The sequence below is a fragment of the Cynocephalus volans genome, chromosome 13, assembly GCF_027409185.1.
Source record: "Cynocephalus volans isolate mCynVol1 chromosome 13, mCynVol1.pri, whole genome shotgun sequence".
In the NCBI taxonomy this organism is placed as follows: Eukaryota; Metazoa; Chordata; class Mammalia; order Dermoptera; family Cynocephalidae; genus Cynocephalus; species Cynocephalus volans.
The window spans coordinates 102080801-102098163 of NC_084472.1; the positions used below are offsets into that span (position 1 = coordinate 102080801).

Consider the following 17363-nt stretch of genomic DNA (forward strand, 5'->3'; position numbering starts at 1 on the left):
CAGCTCCGCAGCCGCAACAGGGGTCCGTGCGCCAGGCTACGTCACTGCAGCTGCGACACGTAGCGGGCCGTGAGTGGCCGCTGCCGGCCCCGCCCCTGGAACGCCGCGCGGTAGGGGCGGGGCGCCGCGGCGGGGACGGGGCCTAGAGCCAGACGCCGTCGGGGGCGGGGCGCCTCCGTGCTGTGTCCGGTCTCCGAAGACGCAAGAGGGTTCGGCCCGCAGGAGCTGCGCAGTAAGAGGTTGAAACCGTCGCGACGTGAAATCTAAGAAACGCAGTCAAGTTATATATTTCCAAAACCTCGATAACCTTCTCCAGGGAAATTAGTGTACTTCATTCAACTTTATGTCTTCGGCACCTAGCATAGTGCCTGGCACGATTGGTGTTCTGTTACTATTTGCTAAATTCAGAGAAGGTTCGGGCGAGAGGTAGAATGGAAATATATTGCCTGGTTTCGGAGTACAGACCTTTATCTATTTCCTTGCATGTGGAGGCCATAATAATGTGCAAGATGTTCGGAGGGGAAAATATTGCCTGAATAAAGAACCACCCAGAGAAAACAGTCTCTAAGCTTTAAGGTCTGACAGGCCTGGGTTTCTTTCATTCATTCTTCCGGCAAATATATTTTGAATGCCTGATATGTACCAGGCACTGTTTTAGGCACGAAGGATACAGACAAGGTCCTTGTAGTCATGGAACTTACATTGAAGTAGGATAGGACAAAATACAAATTAAACAACAAAAATAACAGGTAGTGATAAGTGCATTCATGAAAATACAACAGTGAGACAACAAAGACTAGGAGGCAACTTCAGGGAGGGCCTTGCTGAAGAAGTGATTTTGAAGTTTGGGATCTGTTTTTTGTCGCTGTTGTCTTTTTTGGGAGGGGGGAGGTGGCTGGCTGATAAGGAGATTCAAACTTTTGACCTTGGTGTTATCAACACCACACTTAAACCAAGTGAGCTAATGGGCAAGCCCTGAAGCTTGGAATCTGAATTGTGAAAGAGAACCAGCCATACAATATCAAAGGACTAGCCTTCACTGCCTGGGAAACAACAGCAGATGCAAAAGCCCTAGCTCTGTGTTTTGAGGAACATTCAGTCAGATTCCACAGGTTAAGGGCTCAGTACCACCAGACTGCCTGCTATACTTATTACTAACTGGCTGTAAATAAAGGTTCACATGACCCCCTCCTTCAGTTCAATGATTTATTTAAGATGGCTCATAGAACTCAGGGAAACACTTTATTTATGCTTACCAGTTGCTGTGGATAAAATGGATCGTGTATCCCAAAGTTCACATATTAGAAGCTTAATTCCCATTGTAACTGCTGAGGGTGGGAAATCCTATTATGGTAATTGAAAGGTGAAGACTTGAAGAGGTGATTAGATTGTAGGACCATGCCTTAGTGAATGGATTTATAATAGTGGTCGGGGCATGGTTCTGAGGGTTTTTAAAAGGATAGCATGTGAGAGCCTCTCTGCTCCATTATTTTCTGCCATGTGAGACCCCTGCATTGCTGTAAAGCTACCACCAAAGAAGACCCTCATCAGATGTGTTCCCTGGACTTTGGACTTCTCAGCCTATAAAACTATAAGCAATAAATTTTGTTTTATAAACTACCCAGTTCCAGGTACTTTGTTATAAGAAACAGAAACGGACTAATATTCCAGTTTATTATAAGGGATACTATAAAGGATACAGATGAACGGCCAGATGAAAAGATGGATGGGGCAAGGGAAGGAGGGGCACAGAGCTTCCATGCAATCTCTGGGTTCACCACCCTCCCAGCAGCTCCATGTGTTCATCCTGGAAGCTCATTTGTACCTTGTCCATAAGTTTTTATAGCTGTCCCCCCACCCCCAATGCCAGCCTTTCCTGGAGGTTGGTGGGTGGCCTGAAAGTTTCAACCTTCTAATCCTCTAATCACTTCTACCTTCTGTTGACTGGCCCCATCCTTAGGCTATCTAGGGGCCCCATCCTAAGTCACCTCATTAGCATAAACTCAGGTATTATCAAAAAACTCATTGTAACAAAAGACACTCATCACTCAGGACATTTCCAGGGTTTTATGAACTCTGTGACAGAAATCCAAGACAAAGTCCAAATATAATTTTTATTATACCACAGTAAATGTCTTAAAAAATCTCTGAGACATATTAATAGCAATGGGTGAACTTGATTTGGATCCTGATTCAAACAAATGATACTATATAAAAAATAAATGACATTTATGAGACAATTGGAAATTTGAACACTGACTAGATATATGATATTAAAGAATTGGGGGACAGAGGGCATGGCCACTGGCCAGTACAGATCCAAATAAAAAATTATTTTTTTAGTATAATTAGTGTACCATGGTTATGGGTTTTAAGAATCCTTTTTAAAAACATACTGAAATATTAAAGATGAAATTATGTCTGCAATTTGCTTCAAAATAATAGGGAGAGAAATAATACGGGAGGTGGGGGAAGTGGATAGGGAGTACAGATAAAATAGCATTGACCACGTGTGGGTTAATAATTTAAGGTAGCTAATGGTACATGGTAATTCATTATACTATTCTGACTAATTTATTATACATTTAAATTTTTACATAATAAAAGGTGTTTTAAAAACTAAAGCCAAAAACTGCTCTGAGCTTTCTCTGACTTGATCTGTAAGAGTAATTACCAGCTTACAAAATGGCAGAGAAGATTGTATCAGATAAATGTTCAATCACCCATTACATAGCAGCTACTCGATAAACAAGTTTTCTTCCTCTCACCCCTGTCCCCATCGTCATTAATTAACTTTGAAGGACAGGAAACCACCTGTACAAAAAGTATTGAAACTGTGAAAGGTAGCACTGATTAACTAGAAAGCATTTAAAGGATATAACTAGCATTTAGGATTCTCTTGGAAAACTAGTGAAGAAAATTCCTAACTTCTACCTGTTTTCAGACAATGATTTTCAAACTTCAGTCTGCATAAAAATCATTTGGGGTACTTACTAAAATTTCAGACTTGTGGGCTCTGCCCACAAAAGTTGTAATTCAGAAGGTCTGGAATGGGACCCAAGAATTTGGGAAGCATTCCAAAGAATTCTATTGTAGGTGGTCTTTGAAATATAATACTTGCAAACACTGTTTTTAAGGTCTCAAGTGACTAGTCCCTAGACAGCATCTGTGGAACAAAAATAGTCCTTAGAGTGGTGAGTGTTTTCTTGCTAAAAACACTGAATCTCATGGGAAAGTCAAAGGAGCACAATCTCTTGGTACTCCACCACCATGGAAGAAAAACTGAAGAACAATCCCAGTTACCTGACATCTGTGATACCCTACGCACTTGTCATCAAAGGTACCTGTAACACCCAACACATTTGTATTCAAAAGAGGAAATGAGGGGACTACCACTAACTCAAACACTGAAGCTTGTGAAAGCTACCCCTTGAAAGCCTTCCTAAAATGTGATCTTTCCTCAGGAGCCAAGCTATGAGCCTATGAGGTGTGAACCTCTCACTTCTCATCACCAGTACCACCGCCACTGAGACACTGGTAGCTGTTTCTACCGTGTTCCCTCAACCATCCCTGCTTTCAAAGATGGAATAGGAAAAAAAGGTTTATTTTGCATGCATAATGAGATTTCACAGGAAAAAAATGTAAACCCAAAGAAGTGATTAGGCCTGGGAGCATATATATCACTTTAACAAGGGGTGATAACAATGTGGAAAAGTGACTAGACAAAGTAGAGGAGTTGGGCTTCTAGGGGCAGTAAATTGTGAGAAGGCAAATATATGGGAAAAATAATGGAAGATAGGATTATTTTAGTAGTGTTTATGCAGACTCATATCCGAGCTGTTCACAGTCATAGAGCCAGGTCCTCTTCTTGGTCAGGAAAATGGAAATCTTTACAAATGGAAAATTTTGTGTTATGATTTTTTTTTTTTTTTTTAACAAACGGAAATTTATGTTACTTTTACAAAGGGAAACATATGTTCTGCTTTTGGACAGAAAAGGAAGAGCGGAGAGTTCTTAATTGCCTTCAGCCCAAAATAATCCTTATGCCAAAATGGCATATTTTGGTGTGGCATAATCTGATCCCCCTTACTAGCAATTATCAGTGTTGCAATTTTACACCTTTCTGTGTCCATGTCCCTCACTAGTCTGCAGACTCCTTGAGGGCAGAAACTGCACTGGGTTTTGCTTACCTCAGTGCCTGGCCCTGTTCTCAACACATAGTAAATGTTCAATCAATATTTGTAGGATGGCTAAATAAATGCATTGGACCTCTGCTTACTCTCCTTCTAGCCCTGTTACCACCAGGAAGACCGCCATGCTGAGACTCCCCACGGATGGGATCTGTATTCACTTCACCCCTCACCGTGCCCTGCTGCTCCTGTCCCAGGAGGCGGCTCCTCCCCAGCACCGTAGTTTGTGGGACACCGAGGAGGCAAGCGCAGACCACCCACCTCGCCTTCCTTCCCTTCAGTTAGGAGGCTGGCGGGGAGAAAGGGACGGGTGCGCTTTGTAGGACGTAAAGTCACCCCCAGAAGACATCACACGCGCCTTCCACAGGCCGGCCGCTCCTCGCGCTCCCCTCTCCTTGAAGGATGTGGGGGGCCGCGAGATAGGGAAGGAGGCTTCGGCCGGAGCCTGACGGGAAGGCAAGGGCAGGCGCCCGCACGTCCGCCTGAGCAGTCAACACCCGCAGACCCGACGCGAGGCGAGGAAGGCACCCGCGGACGCCCCAGCCCGGCGGCCCCCCCCACCACACACACACAGCCCGGCGTGTCCCCCCCCCACACACACACACACAGCCCGGCGCGTCCCCCCCCCACACACACACACACAGCCCGGCGCGTCCCCCCCCCCCCACACACACAGCCCGGCGCGTCCCCCCCCCACACACACAGCCCGGCGCGTCCCCCCACCACACACATACAGCCCGGCGCGTCCCCCCACCACACACACACAGCCCGGCGCGTCCCCCCACCACACACATACAGCCCGGCGCGTCCCCCCACCACACACACACAGCCCGGCGCGTCCCCCCACCACACACATACAGCCCGGCGCGTCCCCCCACCACACACACACAGCCCGGCGCGTCCCCCCACCACACACACACAGCCAGGCGCCCCCCACCACCCCAGCCCGGCGGGTCCCCCCACACACACACACACACAGCCCGGCGCGTCCCCCCCCCACACACACACACAGCCCGGCGCGTCCCCCCCACACACACACACAGCCCGGCGCGCCCCCCAGCCCGGCGCGTCCCACCCCAGCCCGGCGCGCCCCCACACACACAAACACACACACAAACACACACACATCCCGGCGCCCCCCCCCCCCCCACACACACACAGCCCAGCGCGCCCCCCGCCCCCGCGCGAGTCGCCGGCGGAAGTGCTGCGCCGCGCACTTCCGGGTGTTGTCTGGCCGTCGCGCGTCTCGTGTCTCCCGGCCGCCGACGCTGCCGCCTCGGGTCGTGGAGCCAGGAGCGACGTCACCGCCATGGCCGGCATCAAAGGTGGGCCTGAGGCGCACAGTGCAGGAGGCCCGGGTGTCCGCGAGGAAGAGGGGGCGGCCGTCCCGCGCGGCCCCCACACGCCGCCTGCTGGGCCGGGTGCGCGCGGGGTCCCTGCGCCCGCGCGGCGACCCTCGCCCCCGGCCACCCCGGAAGCCTCGAAGCGGGGGTGGGCGCGGCGCCGTCTGGGAAAGGACGGCCGGGACGGCGGCCGCTCCCCGGCGGCCCCTACTTTGTGCCGATTTCGGCAGTCTCTCCCCCACCCGTCGCCCCCCGGACAAAGAAGGAAGCGGTGCGCGGGCAGTTAGGAGTCCCGGCGCGACTTGGGCCACCAGACACGTCTGCAGGAGTTTGCATGCCAGGGAGTGGCGGGCGGAGTGTGGTTGGAGGGGTTTGAGGCCGCTAGGGGTGCCGGTGACGGAAAGTCGGTGTCGTCTCCACGGGAAGGCATCAGGGACACCTTCGGGGGCTGTACGCCTGCGAAGAGCTTAGGGACGGTTCTTCCCGAGACCTCGGCCACCCACATCCACTCCCGGGACGCCCCTGCTCCAAGCGTTCCACGCTCCTGACACCGATGCTGTTGGACAGCGCGGTGTTTGTACGGTAGAGAAACCCTGTGCGCGACCCCGAAGTGCCCCCGCTCGCTTCCTGCTTCCACGATTGCACGTTGAGACTTTTTCAGATTTCCAAGTTTGCATTATTTTTTTTTTTTAAAGGTAAAGTAGTGTTGCAGCTTAATGCAAAATGACTCGTTTATTCGTGGGTTTTCTTTAGAGATGAGGTATGTTGCATTTGTTTTCTGTGTGGTTAGAAGCAAAGTTTTCCACTGACTTCTTAACAGCAATTAAGTGGATTTCTTGTCCTGCCGCTTTGTGGGAGCGAGGGCCAGCAGAAGTGAACAGCTTTGACAGTGGTGTTTTCTGTGTTGTTGTTGTTGTTGTTGTTGTTGTTGTTATCGTTGTTATCTTGAAGGACAACTTTAGTGGAGTTTCTTTTCCAGGGTCACAATTTTTACTGTTTTTTGTTTACTTTCAAGGGTGGAAACATTTCATTTCCCATGTAACACCTTGTCATTTGAGCAACTGGGCTACTTTCTAATCTTTTAAACTGTAATAGACTCTTTTAAATCCTTATGTGAGGCAGTTATTATAAAATTCTGTGGTTTTTAGGATGTTGCCTGTTTCCTGTTCTTCCCCATTTCTTCCGAGTTCTTAATGCAGCAGTCTCTCTGAAGAAAATAGCTTTATAATATCCTCCTCCAAACCTAAGTAATCAGGTGGAATTGTACTTAAACTTTTGGTTTAAGTAGCATTTTCTGGTTGTTATGATTATTTATCAGGATGTTTCTTCCTGATATTAGGGAGGAGTGTTGCTATAACTAGCCTTTACTTATTTCTTGAGGCTTGTGCCTATTATTTTGTGGTATATTGGATTCTCTTATAACTCCCAGGTTGGGGAACTGGTCCCTTCTCCTACTCTAATTTCTTTGTAGTCACAGAATCAGTGTTTTGTCTCTCGAGAGTTCTGCTAGATAATTGAGCTGTTCCATCCTAGCCTAGAAGCTTTGGAAGTAGAAACCAGACTCGTGTAAGTTTTGTCTTCCAAAGGTTGCATCACTCAGTTACTGTAGAAATTCTTACCTTGTTGATGTGTCTTTTAAGACAACAGTTTTAGATACAAATGCTGAAATTTTTGTGTAAATCAGCCTAGTTGCTGACTTTATAAGACTGAAGAAACTTTTACCAGTTTTGAGAACACTTTGGGGCAATTTATTTAACCTTATTAGCTTTTGTCCGATGTGACTGAGAGATGAAATGTCACATAAAATTGTCATTTGAACATTTTTAAAATATTGTGTATTGAATGGAATGGAAGTATTACCCCAGGGTAGGTATCTTGATTCTCCAAACAGTTCCAAGAGCCTTACTTTTTCATTATACAGTAGAGTTTGAAAAGAATTGGACTCTAAGGCGTAAATAAATGCATTAATAATTTTCTTCCAATATTAATATTCACAGCACTTATAATAAAACAATCTTGGTTTATGTTTTAAAAATTGTTCTTTGATGCCTGAATCTTATCTCGTTTTAGTGCCTTGATTTTTTTTTCTAAGAAATAATTTTCATTCACTTTTTAAGAGTGTAGTCAAAGAATTTAGACTTTCTTTTTTAATAAGAACATGAATGATCATCTCTGTCATAGTACAGAGCAACCCTCAGAGATCAAGTTCTTAATGCTGCTGGTCTTTTGCAGACGTGTCTGCAAACATACTTTTTTAGATTTCTTTTGCCTGATTTAAAATTTTTTTCAGTCTTCTTCCTCTTGTCAGAGGGTAACTCTTGCTTGTATGCAGCTCTTTCTCCTATTTGTCATTTGTTTCAACGCAAGAAACAAGATAAACTTAGAAAATTACAAAATTTCACATCACAGGATAAGGTAATAGTGATTACCTTTGGGAAGGGAAAGTTACTTTTCACATAATTTTGTTCTGGGTACATGAATTACCTATTTAAAAAAATATATAAATGAGCATAGATGAATTTTTAAAATAACTTTTTTGCTCTGTTTCAATTTATATCCAACAATTGTGTCACAAAAATGACTCAGTAACTTCTGAATAAGAGCTTAGGGTTGGCCAGTTACTCAATTGGTTAGACATGGTGCTGAGAACACTAAGGTCCAGGGTTGGATCCTGTACCAGCCAGCAGCCCACTACCCGCCTGACCCTCCAAAAAAAAGAGAGCTTAAGTGTCTGTTTTTTTGTTTGTTTGCTTGCTTGTGTGTTTTGGTGGCTGGCCTATATGAAGATCCAAAACCTTGATCTTGGTTTTATAATAAAGTGCTGTAACCGACCAGCTCCTAAGGGGCTGTTTATAGAGAATGTTAGCTATAGTATATGGGTTTTTTCACATCTATTTTGTCTCTTTTTAAGTAGGGAACTTAACTGTTTGACAACTACATTTCAAAAAATGTAGATACTTTTTTATTTCTCAGAATGTCTCTTAACAGTATCTTTAGTATTCAGAGAATTACTTGCATTTTAGATCTAGTACATGTCTCATTTTCTAGAAGAACTGCGATTCAGGTAATTTTTTTTTTTTTTCCAACTTCTCAATGTACATGGTAATTGATTTTCATGTCCCTTTACCCACTTTCCTCTTTTCCCCCTCCCTCTCTCCCCTCCCCACCACTACATGATATCTGTTCACTTGTCTTAAGAAGTTCAAGGAATTGTTGTGATTGTTGTCTTCTTCCCCTGCTCACCTTTGTTTGTTTGTTTGTTTGTTTGTTTGTTTGTTTATAGCTCCCTCAAATAAGTGAGAACATCAGGTAAATTATTTAGACAACTAGATAGTAGCTAGAAGGGACTAGGACCCTGCATCTCAACTCTGAGTTCTGTGCTAGTTCCACTCTGCTATATTCATTCTACAAATATTTGTTATTAAATGTTTTTGGTTTCTTTGGTTTTGGGCAGCTGGCTGGAACAGGTATCAACCCTGGATGTTGTTGTTATCAGCACCATGCTCTAACCAACTGAACTAATTGGCCAGCCTGTTATTAACAGAACGTTGGGCATGAGCATCAACAACAACAGAAAAACTTGCTGCCTGCTCTTAACCAAGTGAGCAGTTGAGAAGGAAAGACAAATACAAATCAATATGAAGTTGCAGCTGTGGTAACTAAGCAAAGGAGAGGCATTCATTGCAAAGAGGTCCTCTGCACTTGCATGTGCCTCTGCCTGGAATGCTCACCCCAGATAGCCACATGATTAACTGCAGATAGCCACCTGATTTGTTTGCCGTGGCTGGCCAGTGCAGGGATCCGAACCCATCACCTTGGTGTTACTGGCTTTTTTGTTTTAATCATTTTATTCTCCCATTAGAATGTAAGTTCCATGAGAGCAAGAGCTTTGATTTTTTTTTTTTCCATTTCTCTATTTCCAATATCGAGAAACACATTAGGTGCTCAATAGATATTTGTTAAATGAATGAATGAATGAATATAACAGGGGGAATTGGACTAGTCAGAAGATGAGGAAAAACTTCACTGAGGAAGAGATGATTAAGCTGAGATCTGAAGGAAAAGTAAGAGTTAATGTGGAGGAAAGAGGGAGTCTTGAGTAGGCAAGAACACACGCTCCATGAGTGGGAAAGGGCCCTGTGGCATCCACTGCCATATCCCCAGCTCCTGCTGCATATTTGGTGGTCAGTAAGTGTTTCTCAAATGAATGAGGAAACATCTAAGGTAGAAGGGACATGTGCAGAGGCCAGGTGGGTGAGGGAGCCAGCTCATTTCCAGGAAAGAGGGTCAGTATAACTGGAGTGCCCTGGGTGTGAGTAGTAGCCTGGTGTGATATGTGAAGAGAGGTGTGCATGTTTGAAGAGAACAAATGGTAAATTAAGTATTTTACTCACCGTTTATACTGCATCTTCTTGTAAACTTGAAGTGCCTCATTTACTGTAAAATAAAGGGGGGTGATTTTTTCCTTTGTTTTTTCCTGTGGCTGAAAATATAAAGACATTAATGACTAAGTAAGTGTGTTCAGGGTTGACATGTATATCCATGATCTAACTGAAAACAAAATCTGCTGAGCTCCCATGTCATTGGGTGTACTTGATTACGAACATTTCAGTTCTGAGAAGTATATCAGTCATACTTGGCAGCGTATAACCCCTTTACTGTTTGTAAAAATAAGCTTTTGTCTTGGTAACTTTTTAGACCTTCTACAGATCTTTTGAATTTTAACTTTTCTGTTAAGATTAATAGACCATATCATTTTAAAAAAATAAAAAAGGCAGTTATTTTGTGAGTCATTGTAGTTGCAGAAATACAGGTTATATAGAACTCAAAATAAATTGTTCATTTATTACTTTGCTTAAGTCTAGGTCATTGTTTACCTACACCTTTTCAGGAAAGTTGTTTCTACTCACTGACATATGTGAAAGCACTTTAAAATATACTGTTTCATATAAGTATGTGTGTATATAACTTTAGAAATTGTTTTTCACCTTTAGAAACTGTTTCACTTACAGAATGTATCTGCTTCTATTAATGACTTAAATTATTATACCACAGAAGGATTGTACCCATTATCTTAGAGATTTTCTAATGTATAGGAGATTAAGGGAAGAAACCCTGCTATAGTTTTGCGAACTATTTAAAGATCTATTTAAAAATTAATTGATTAAAATCATTAACTACAGCTACTCTTGGACATTTTTTCGTACCAGTTTTATTCATGTTAAGGGTATTTACGAAAGAAGCAGGAGCTGATCAAGAAGAGGTTTTCCCATAAGATGAGGCTTCTGCAGTGCAGTAAACTTGAGAATGTGGAGTTTCTCCACATACATTTGTCGCTCAGTATCTATGGGGGATCGGTTCCAGTATCCCCCAGTGATATCCAAATCCAAGGATGTTCGAGTCCCTTATATAAAATGGTGTAGTATTTGCATATCACCTACACAAATCCTCCTGTATACTTTAAATCGTCTCTAGATTATTTGTAATACCTAATACAATGTAAGTGCTGCATAAATATAGTTGTTATACTGTATTGCTTTTAATTTTATATTATTTTTTATTGTCATATTGGGTTTTTTCCCAAGTATTTTCTGTCCATGGTTGGTTGAATATAATCCAGAGGGCTGACTGTACTGCTTTGCAACACTGTAATGATCAGTGAAGTAAATATACTATTAAGGCCTGGAGGAGTATTGATCCTGTGGGCTGTGATATTCAGAAATGGAACCAGTAATTGGGGAATGTGGTGATGTGCTAGCAATAGGTCAAAGCTTTGAAAACCAGTGTCACTTTATTTTGCCTTGAAGATGTACAAGACTTATTCTGATACTGTAGGTACCTTATACTTTTGAAGACAACTGACTTTTAATATATTTGGGGTGGTTTTCTTCTGGAATTATAGATAATATTCAGACTGCTAATATTAATATTAATAAAATAATAACTTATTTAAAAGTTACATATAAAATACCATAAAATAATGCTTAACTAATTGATTTTTCTTTTGTACTTTTTTATTTGTGTTGCAGCTTTGATTAGTTTGTCCTTTGGGGGAGCAATTGGGCTGATGTTTTTGATGCTTGGATGTGCCCTTCCAATATACAAGTATGTAAAATTTTTGTCTTTTTGAGTGTTTAAGGGTAAAATTTTTCTACTTTTAAAGCCTTAAAAACAATGTTTTTACTACTTTAGAAGTAATGCAAAGGTATGTTTATTTACCTAACACAAGCCTTTTTAAAAATCATGACTTAAAATTTGTAAAGATTTTAGGATACCAAAGTGCAAAAAAGATTTTTGACTATTACCTGTTCTTTCCTACTAACTCTGTTACGTCAAGATAACAACACAATAGCTCAGCCCTTACTGCTCAGTTTTGAACACTATTGATAATATTAAATACAAGAAAATTTAAAATGTCTTTTTGCAAAAAAAAATACCATAATCAGAGTCAAAACCCAATTGACTAAAACAAAAAAGTGAGGTGATCAATTACTTTCCTCTGAATAGAAAGAACTTTTAAAAATTAATGTATAGATAAATTAGTGAGAAAAAAATAGGCAACTCAATTGAAACTCAACAAATATGAAAAGAGAACTACAAATTGCTAATAAGCACATGAAAATATACCCAACCTCACTCAAAACTAAATGAAATCCATTGGCAAAGATACATGATATGGGAAAACAGGCACTATTATGTACTATGGAAGGAGTATAAATAGGTGCACTGTTCTTGGAGATCAGTGTGCTTGTGGCAAAATGTATATATTCTTTGAATAGGCCCTCTACTTCTAAGACTTTCTCATAGAAAACCACTTGCAGATGTTTGTGATATGTGTAGTGGGGGTAGACTATGAATATTCGTGAGAGCTTTGTTTATAATAGCAGGAAAAAAAAAAACCTGGAAGTATCCTAAATGTCCATCAAAAGAAAGATGATCAAAGTATGGTACATCAATCAATGGAAGTACTAGACAGTATTAAAGAGAAAGAGAAAGAGCAGTAAGTGTTGATATGTAAAGAAGTTAGGATATATTGCTAAATGGAAAAAAATAATGGAATGACTCATTCATATTTTTAAAGTTTATCTATATGAAGATACTGAAGGGTCCACAAGAAGCTCAATGGGAGAGTAAGAAAAAGAAAGCAGGGGGGATTTGGGGAACTTTCAGTTTTTACTTTTTGTGCATTTGTATTGTTTGAATTTTTTAAGCATGTGTGCTATTTTTAATTTTTTTATTCTCTTAGAACATTTAGGAAAAGATTTTTAGGAAAATATATAAATAGATGGCTGCTTATCATAAACCTCTAAGTAAAAGCAGATATCCATTGTGATGTGTATTTTATTCTATGGGAGTTTTAAAGGCCATCTATTTCTTTTTAACTTTTTAATTTGAAATAATTATAGACTTTCAGGAAGTTGCACAAATAGTACAAAGAGGTCCCTTGTACCCTTCACACAGCTTCCACCAGTTGTAACTTCTTACGTAACTATACTTATCAAATCCAGGAAATGACATTGGCACAATACAGTTAATTAGACAATAGACTAAAAGCTGTTATTTTTATCTGTGATAAATTCTATATTCTGTCTGGAAGTCTTCAATATTACTTTCAGTTTTCTGTATTTTGATTTCAGTATTTTGGGAGTTCCTAGTGACTTAAGCAAAGTTTTGGGGTGTTTAAGCATTATGCTAAGGCAGGGCATCATCCATTAGAAGTCAAGGGCATGGGGCCGGCCCTTGGCTCACTCAGGAGAGTGTGGTGCTGATAACACCAAGGCCGCGGGTTTGGATCCCATATAGAGATGGCCAGTTAGCTCACTGGGTGAGCGTGGTGCTGACAACACCAAGTCAAGGGTTAAAATAACCTTACTGTTCATCTTTTAAAAAAAAAAAAAGAAGTCAAGGGCATGAAAATTATTTTGTTAATATTTCTCTTTTCCATATGACTTTATTTATAACCTATTTTGAATTTTGGTCTTTAATTACAACTGTTATCTTTTAAAAAAAAAAAAGAAGTCAAGGGCATGAAAATTATTTTGTTAATATTTCTCTTTTCCATATGACTTTATTTATAACCTATTTTGAATTTTGGTCTTTAATTACAACTGTTACAGTTTATAAAGCATTTTCTTTTAATGTAACAAAAATTTAATCACTGTCATAATTGTTTTTAGGGATACTGTGATTCAAAATGTTTTTCTCTTCTGTATACAGGTATAGCTTGTTTTTAAACTGTACCATGTTTTATATCTTGTAATATTCCCTTAGTCCTTAAAAAAGTATATTTTGTGTGTAGTAAAATGGTATAGATAGCAAAAATTACATTAACTTATATTTCTTTTTGTAGCAAATACTGGCCCCTCTTTGTTCTGTCTTTCTACGTCCTCTCACCTATCCCGTACTGCATAGCAAGAAGGTTAGTAGATGACACAGACTCTATGAGCAACGCGTGTAAGGAACTCGCCATATTTCTTACAACAGGCATTGTTGTCTCAGCTTTTGGACTCCCTATTGTATTTGCCAGAGCACATCTGGTAAGTGAATATATTCTTCTGCTAATGATTTTTTATATGAGACCATGTTGAATTTTTCTCAGGAAACGTTTTTGTTAATGACATCGAAAAGAGATGAGAGACATAAGAGCCTAGAAAATAGAGATTAAAATCTCACTTTTTTTTTGTTCTTGTTAACTAATAAAAATCATATTGGAGAGCATGGCTTGGGTCTGTAGCAGCAGTTGGCTTGCCAATACTTAATTGTCAGAATTGGGCACATCAACTCACCCATGCTGAACAACCAAAGGCCTGTCCTGTAACATTTAAAACATGGAAGACCTGAAAAATTTGTGTGTTCTCTGCAGGTGGGAAGGTGCAAAAGAGGAGACTGAGGTAGGCTAAATCTACTGTATTCAGTTCTTCCTCTCTTACTCACCAGTCCAGGTTCATGCCTCCATCTCTGGGGAGGTAGAGAAGGCAGAGAAGACAGGAATGGCCACTCTTGTATATGGAGGAGGCACTTATTCCGCCAGCCTCTTTAAAAGAATGTACACGAGTGTGTTTTCATCTCTGATACTTTAAAATTCAGTCTGTTCTCTAGACAGACTTTTAGATTCACCAAGGAAAAGTTAGAGCAAATTTCTTTCTAAACAGAAAATTGTAGAATTCTATGCTGCTTCTTTATAGCCCAGGAGCCCAGCGTGTTTTGAATAATTATCTCTTATGACTTTCTTTTTAAAGGAGCCAAAGGATGGGCTGGCCGGTTAGCTCAGTCCATTAGAGCATGGTGTTGTAACAGCAAGGTCGAGGGTTTAGATCCCTGATCCCTGTACTGACCAGCCCCCCAAAAAATAAATAAGTGAGGGAGCCAAAGGGAAATAAAGACAGTGATATGAAAGTGCCGTTTAAGCGTTCAGCACTGTGGACGTCATCATTTCAAACCGTATTTTTTTTCAGTCATGATTGGCGTCCAGCCGGAGCATCGACTTGCTTTTCGCCGTCCTTTTGTCTCTCATAGGCCTGCTGACTGAGTGTGTCTATATCTTATCTCCCTAGATTGAATGGGGGGCCTGCGCGCTGGTTCTCACGGGAAACACAGTCATCTTCGCAACCATCCTCGGCTTCTTCTTGGTCTTCGGAAGCAGTGACGACTTCAGCTGGCAGCAGTGGTGAGAAGGAGTTGCTGAACTGTTGCCACGTGGACCTCTTGCCGTTCGTTGGCCGTCCGTGCACACAGGAGAGTGACGCTATGTGGCTTAGCAAGCCTCCTCTCACTGTTATTGTAAGCGTACTGTTTTCACAGAGACTTGCTGAAGGATTAAAAGGGTTTTCTCTTTTGGAAAAGCTTGACTGATTTCACACATATCTATAGTATGCTTTTTGTAGTGTCCTGCTGAATTTAAATATTTATGTGTTTTTCCTGTTCAGTTTTTTTTTTTTTAATCAATAGGCAATGTTAAACATTTTTTAAATGTAATAACCATTTGCATTGGCTAGGAATTCAGAATTCTGCTGGCTGTATTACTGGGCTAAAGTATATCTTTTCTCTTAAAATTATTTAACCTGCATTATTACAAAAAGTTATAAAAATAAGTTTTCAATCATCCAGGATGACATCACTGCCAATGTTATGCAAACATGCAGACCATTGGCATACCTTACAGACTATGTACTCAGTGCAAATATAACTGCATTTATACCTCAGAGGGGCCAAGTATTAATGCCTAAGCCCTCCATAAGGGTTGCTGGTTTTACTAGTAGACAGGTGTTTTGTGAATTGAAAATTATTTTATGGAATTGATATAAAGGAGTGCTTTTCTTCTCAATTGTTAGAAGAATTTATGTTAAACTTTAAGGTAAGGGTATAAAAACAGATTTTTGAGATATGGTTTTTATGTTTATTATAGTTAAAGTGAGTTGCAGTATGGGAAGAAACGACATTGAAATTCCATTTTTTGAACCCTGTTTCTATTTATAAGTGAAGTTTTTGATCTTTGATCTTCTATCAGCCTTTCATGTTTTACCATGGGTAAAATGGACATACATAGAACTACTGATGAGGGAAAGTTGTATGTTGTACCATATGTACCAGGAAACCTTCCTCTGCTTCCTCCTTTAAACGTATTTTGTACATTGTATATATTAAGTAGAGTAACTTTTCAAATATAGTTTAATAACACTTAGAGGTATTTAACTCACCTGGAAAATAACTGCTATGCCATACATTCAAAGTTTCCCCTCCCCTGCAAGGCCTTGACATAATTAACAAGTGACTTGTTAGTCTTGCAGATAATTCATGCATTAACAGTTTAAGATTTAGACCATGGTAATGGTAGCTCACATTCTCTAAGGTTATATCATGTGTAATTTAAAGATATTTAAGTTTTCTGTATACCTCTCAACTGTTTTGATTTTGATTTCATCATGATAGATCTGCTATTTCCTTATAAAAGGCATTTATTGTGTGAATTAATACAAAGTAGCAAAATCCAGCTATATAGCAGGTTCAGGCGTAAACCTGACCAAAAAATTCCCAGTAACCAGGCTTGATCAAATTGAAGTGGTCATTTACATCTCAGTTATCAGTACTTTTTCAGGAGCTGGTTGTGAAGATGTTGAAGTTGGTCTAACAATATTTTGTTAAAGATATTTGTTTGTATGTTTATTCAGTATACTTACATAAAAGTTGTTTGGCCTTCAGCCGTAACTGAGTAATCTTGACAGCTATCTTTCATTGTTTTATAAAGTTTATTTCTCAAGAAAATGGGAACAAATTTTGGATTTGTTCAGCTTTTTACTAAAGATGTCTAAAGCCACAGGTTATATTGCCTAACCCAAGTTGTTACTTTTAGCTGTGAGATGGGAAGCAGGGTGAAATATTGATCGGCATGTGGCTGTACCATTTACACATTAGGCTGAAAATGGCTTGTGGCTTTATGATGTTCTAGACTTAAAGAGAAATGTACAAGTGCACATGAATTAGTCAGCTGGTGACAGAGTTGGGGACTCTTTGTGCCTGTGATCTACTGGATTTTTTTGCAGGAAGTGCATTCTCTGGTCCTTCCCCATTTTCTGTTCTTCTAGATGTCAGTGCAGTGCACTGAAATGGTTTTACTCACTTAGCCATACACTCTTTTTCTAACAGCTGCATATTCTTTCTGTATACTAACTGCATTGGCAGCATTGTGTCTTTGACCTTGCATACTAGCTTGACACAGTGCTGTCTCTGATTTCTAGGCTAGTCACTTGAGGTATGAATTTTCCTTAGAATATGCACTGATACAGCATTGCCATTCTTCTATGGAAAGAAAACTTTTGATGATGAAACAATA

At 40.8% G+C, this 17363-nt stretch overlaps 1 protein-coding gene across 1 annotated transcript; it reads left to right on the forward strand.

Moving 5' to 3' along the window:
• Positions 1–5423: 5423 nt before the first annotated feature.
• Positions 5424–17363, forward strand: LEPROTL1 (leptin receptor overlapping transcript like 1). Its single transcript, XM_063077043.1, has 4 exons — positions 5424–5515; positions 11563–11638; positions 13884–14070; positions 15088–17363. Exons 1-4 carry the CDS (start codon positions 5500–5502, stop codon positions 15202–15204), a joined length of 396 nt encoding a protein of 131 aa, XP_062933113.1. The 5' UTR covers positions 5424–5499; the 3' UTR covers positions 15205–17363.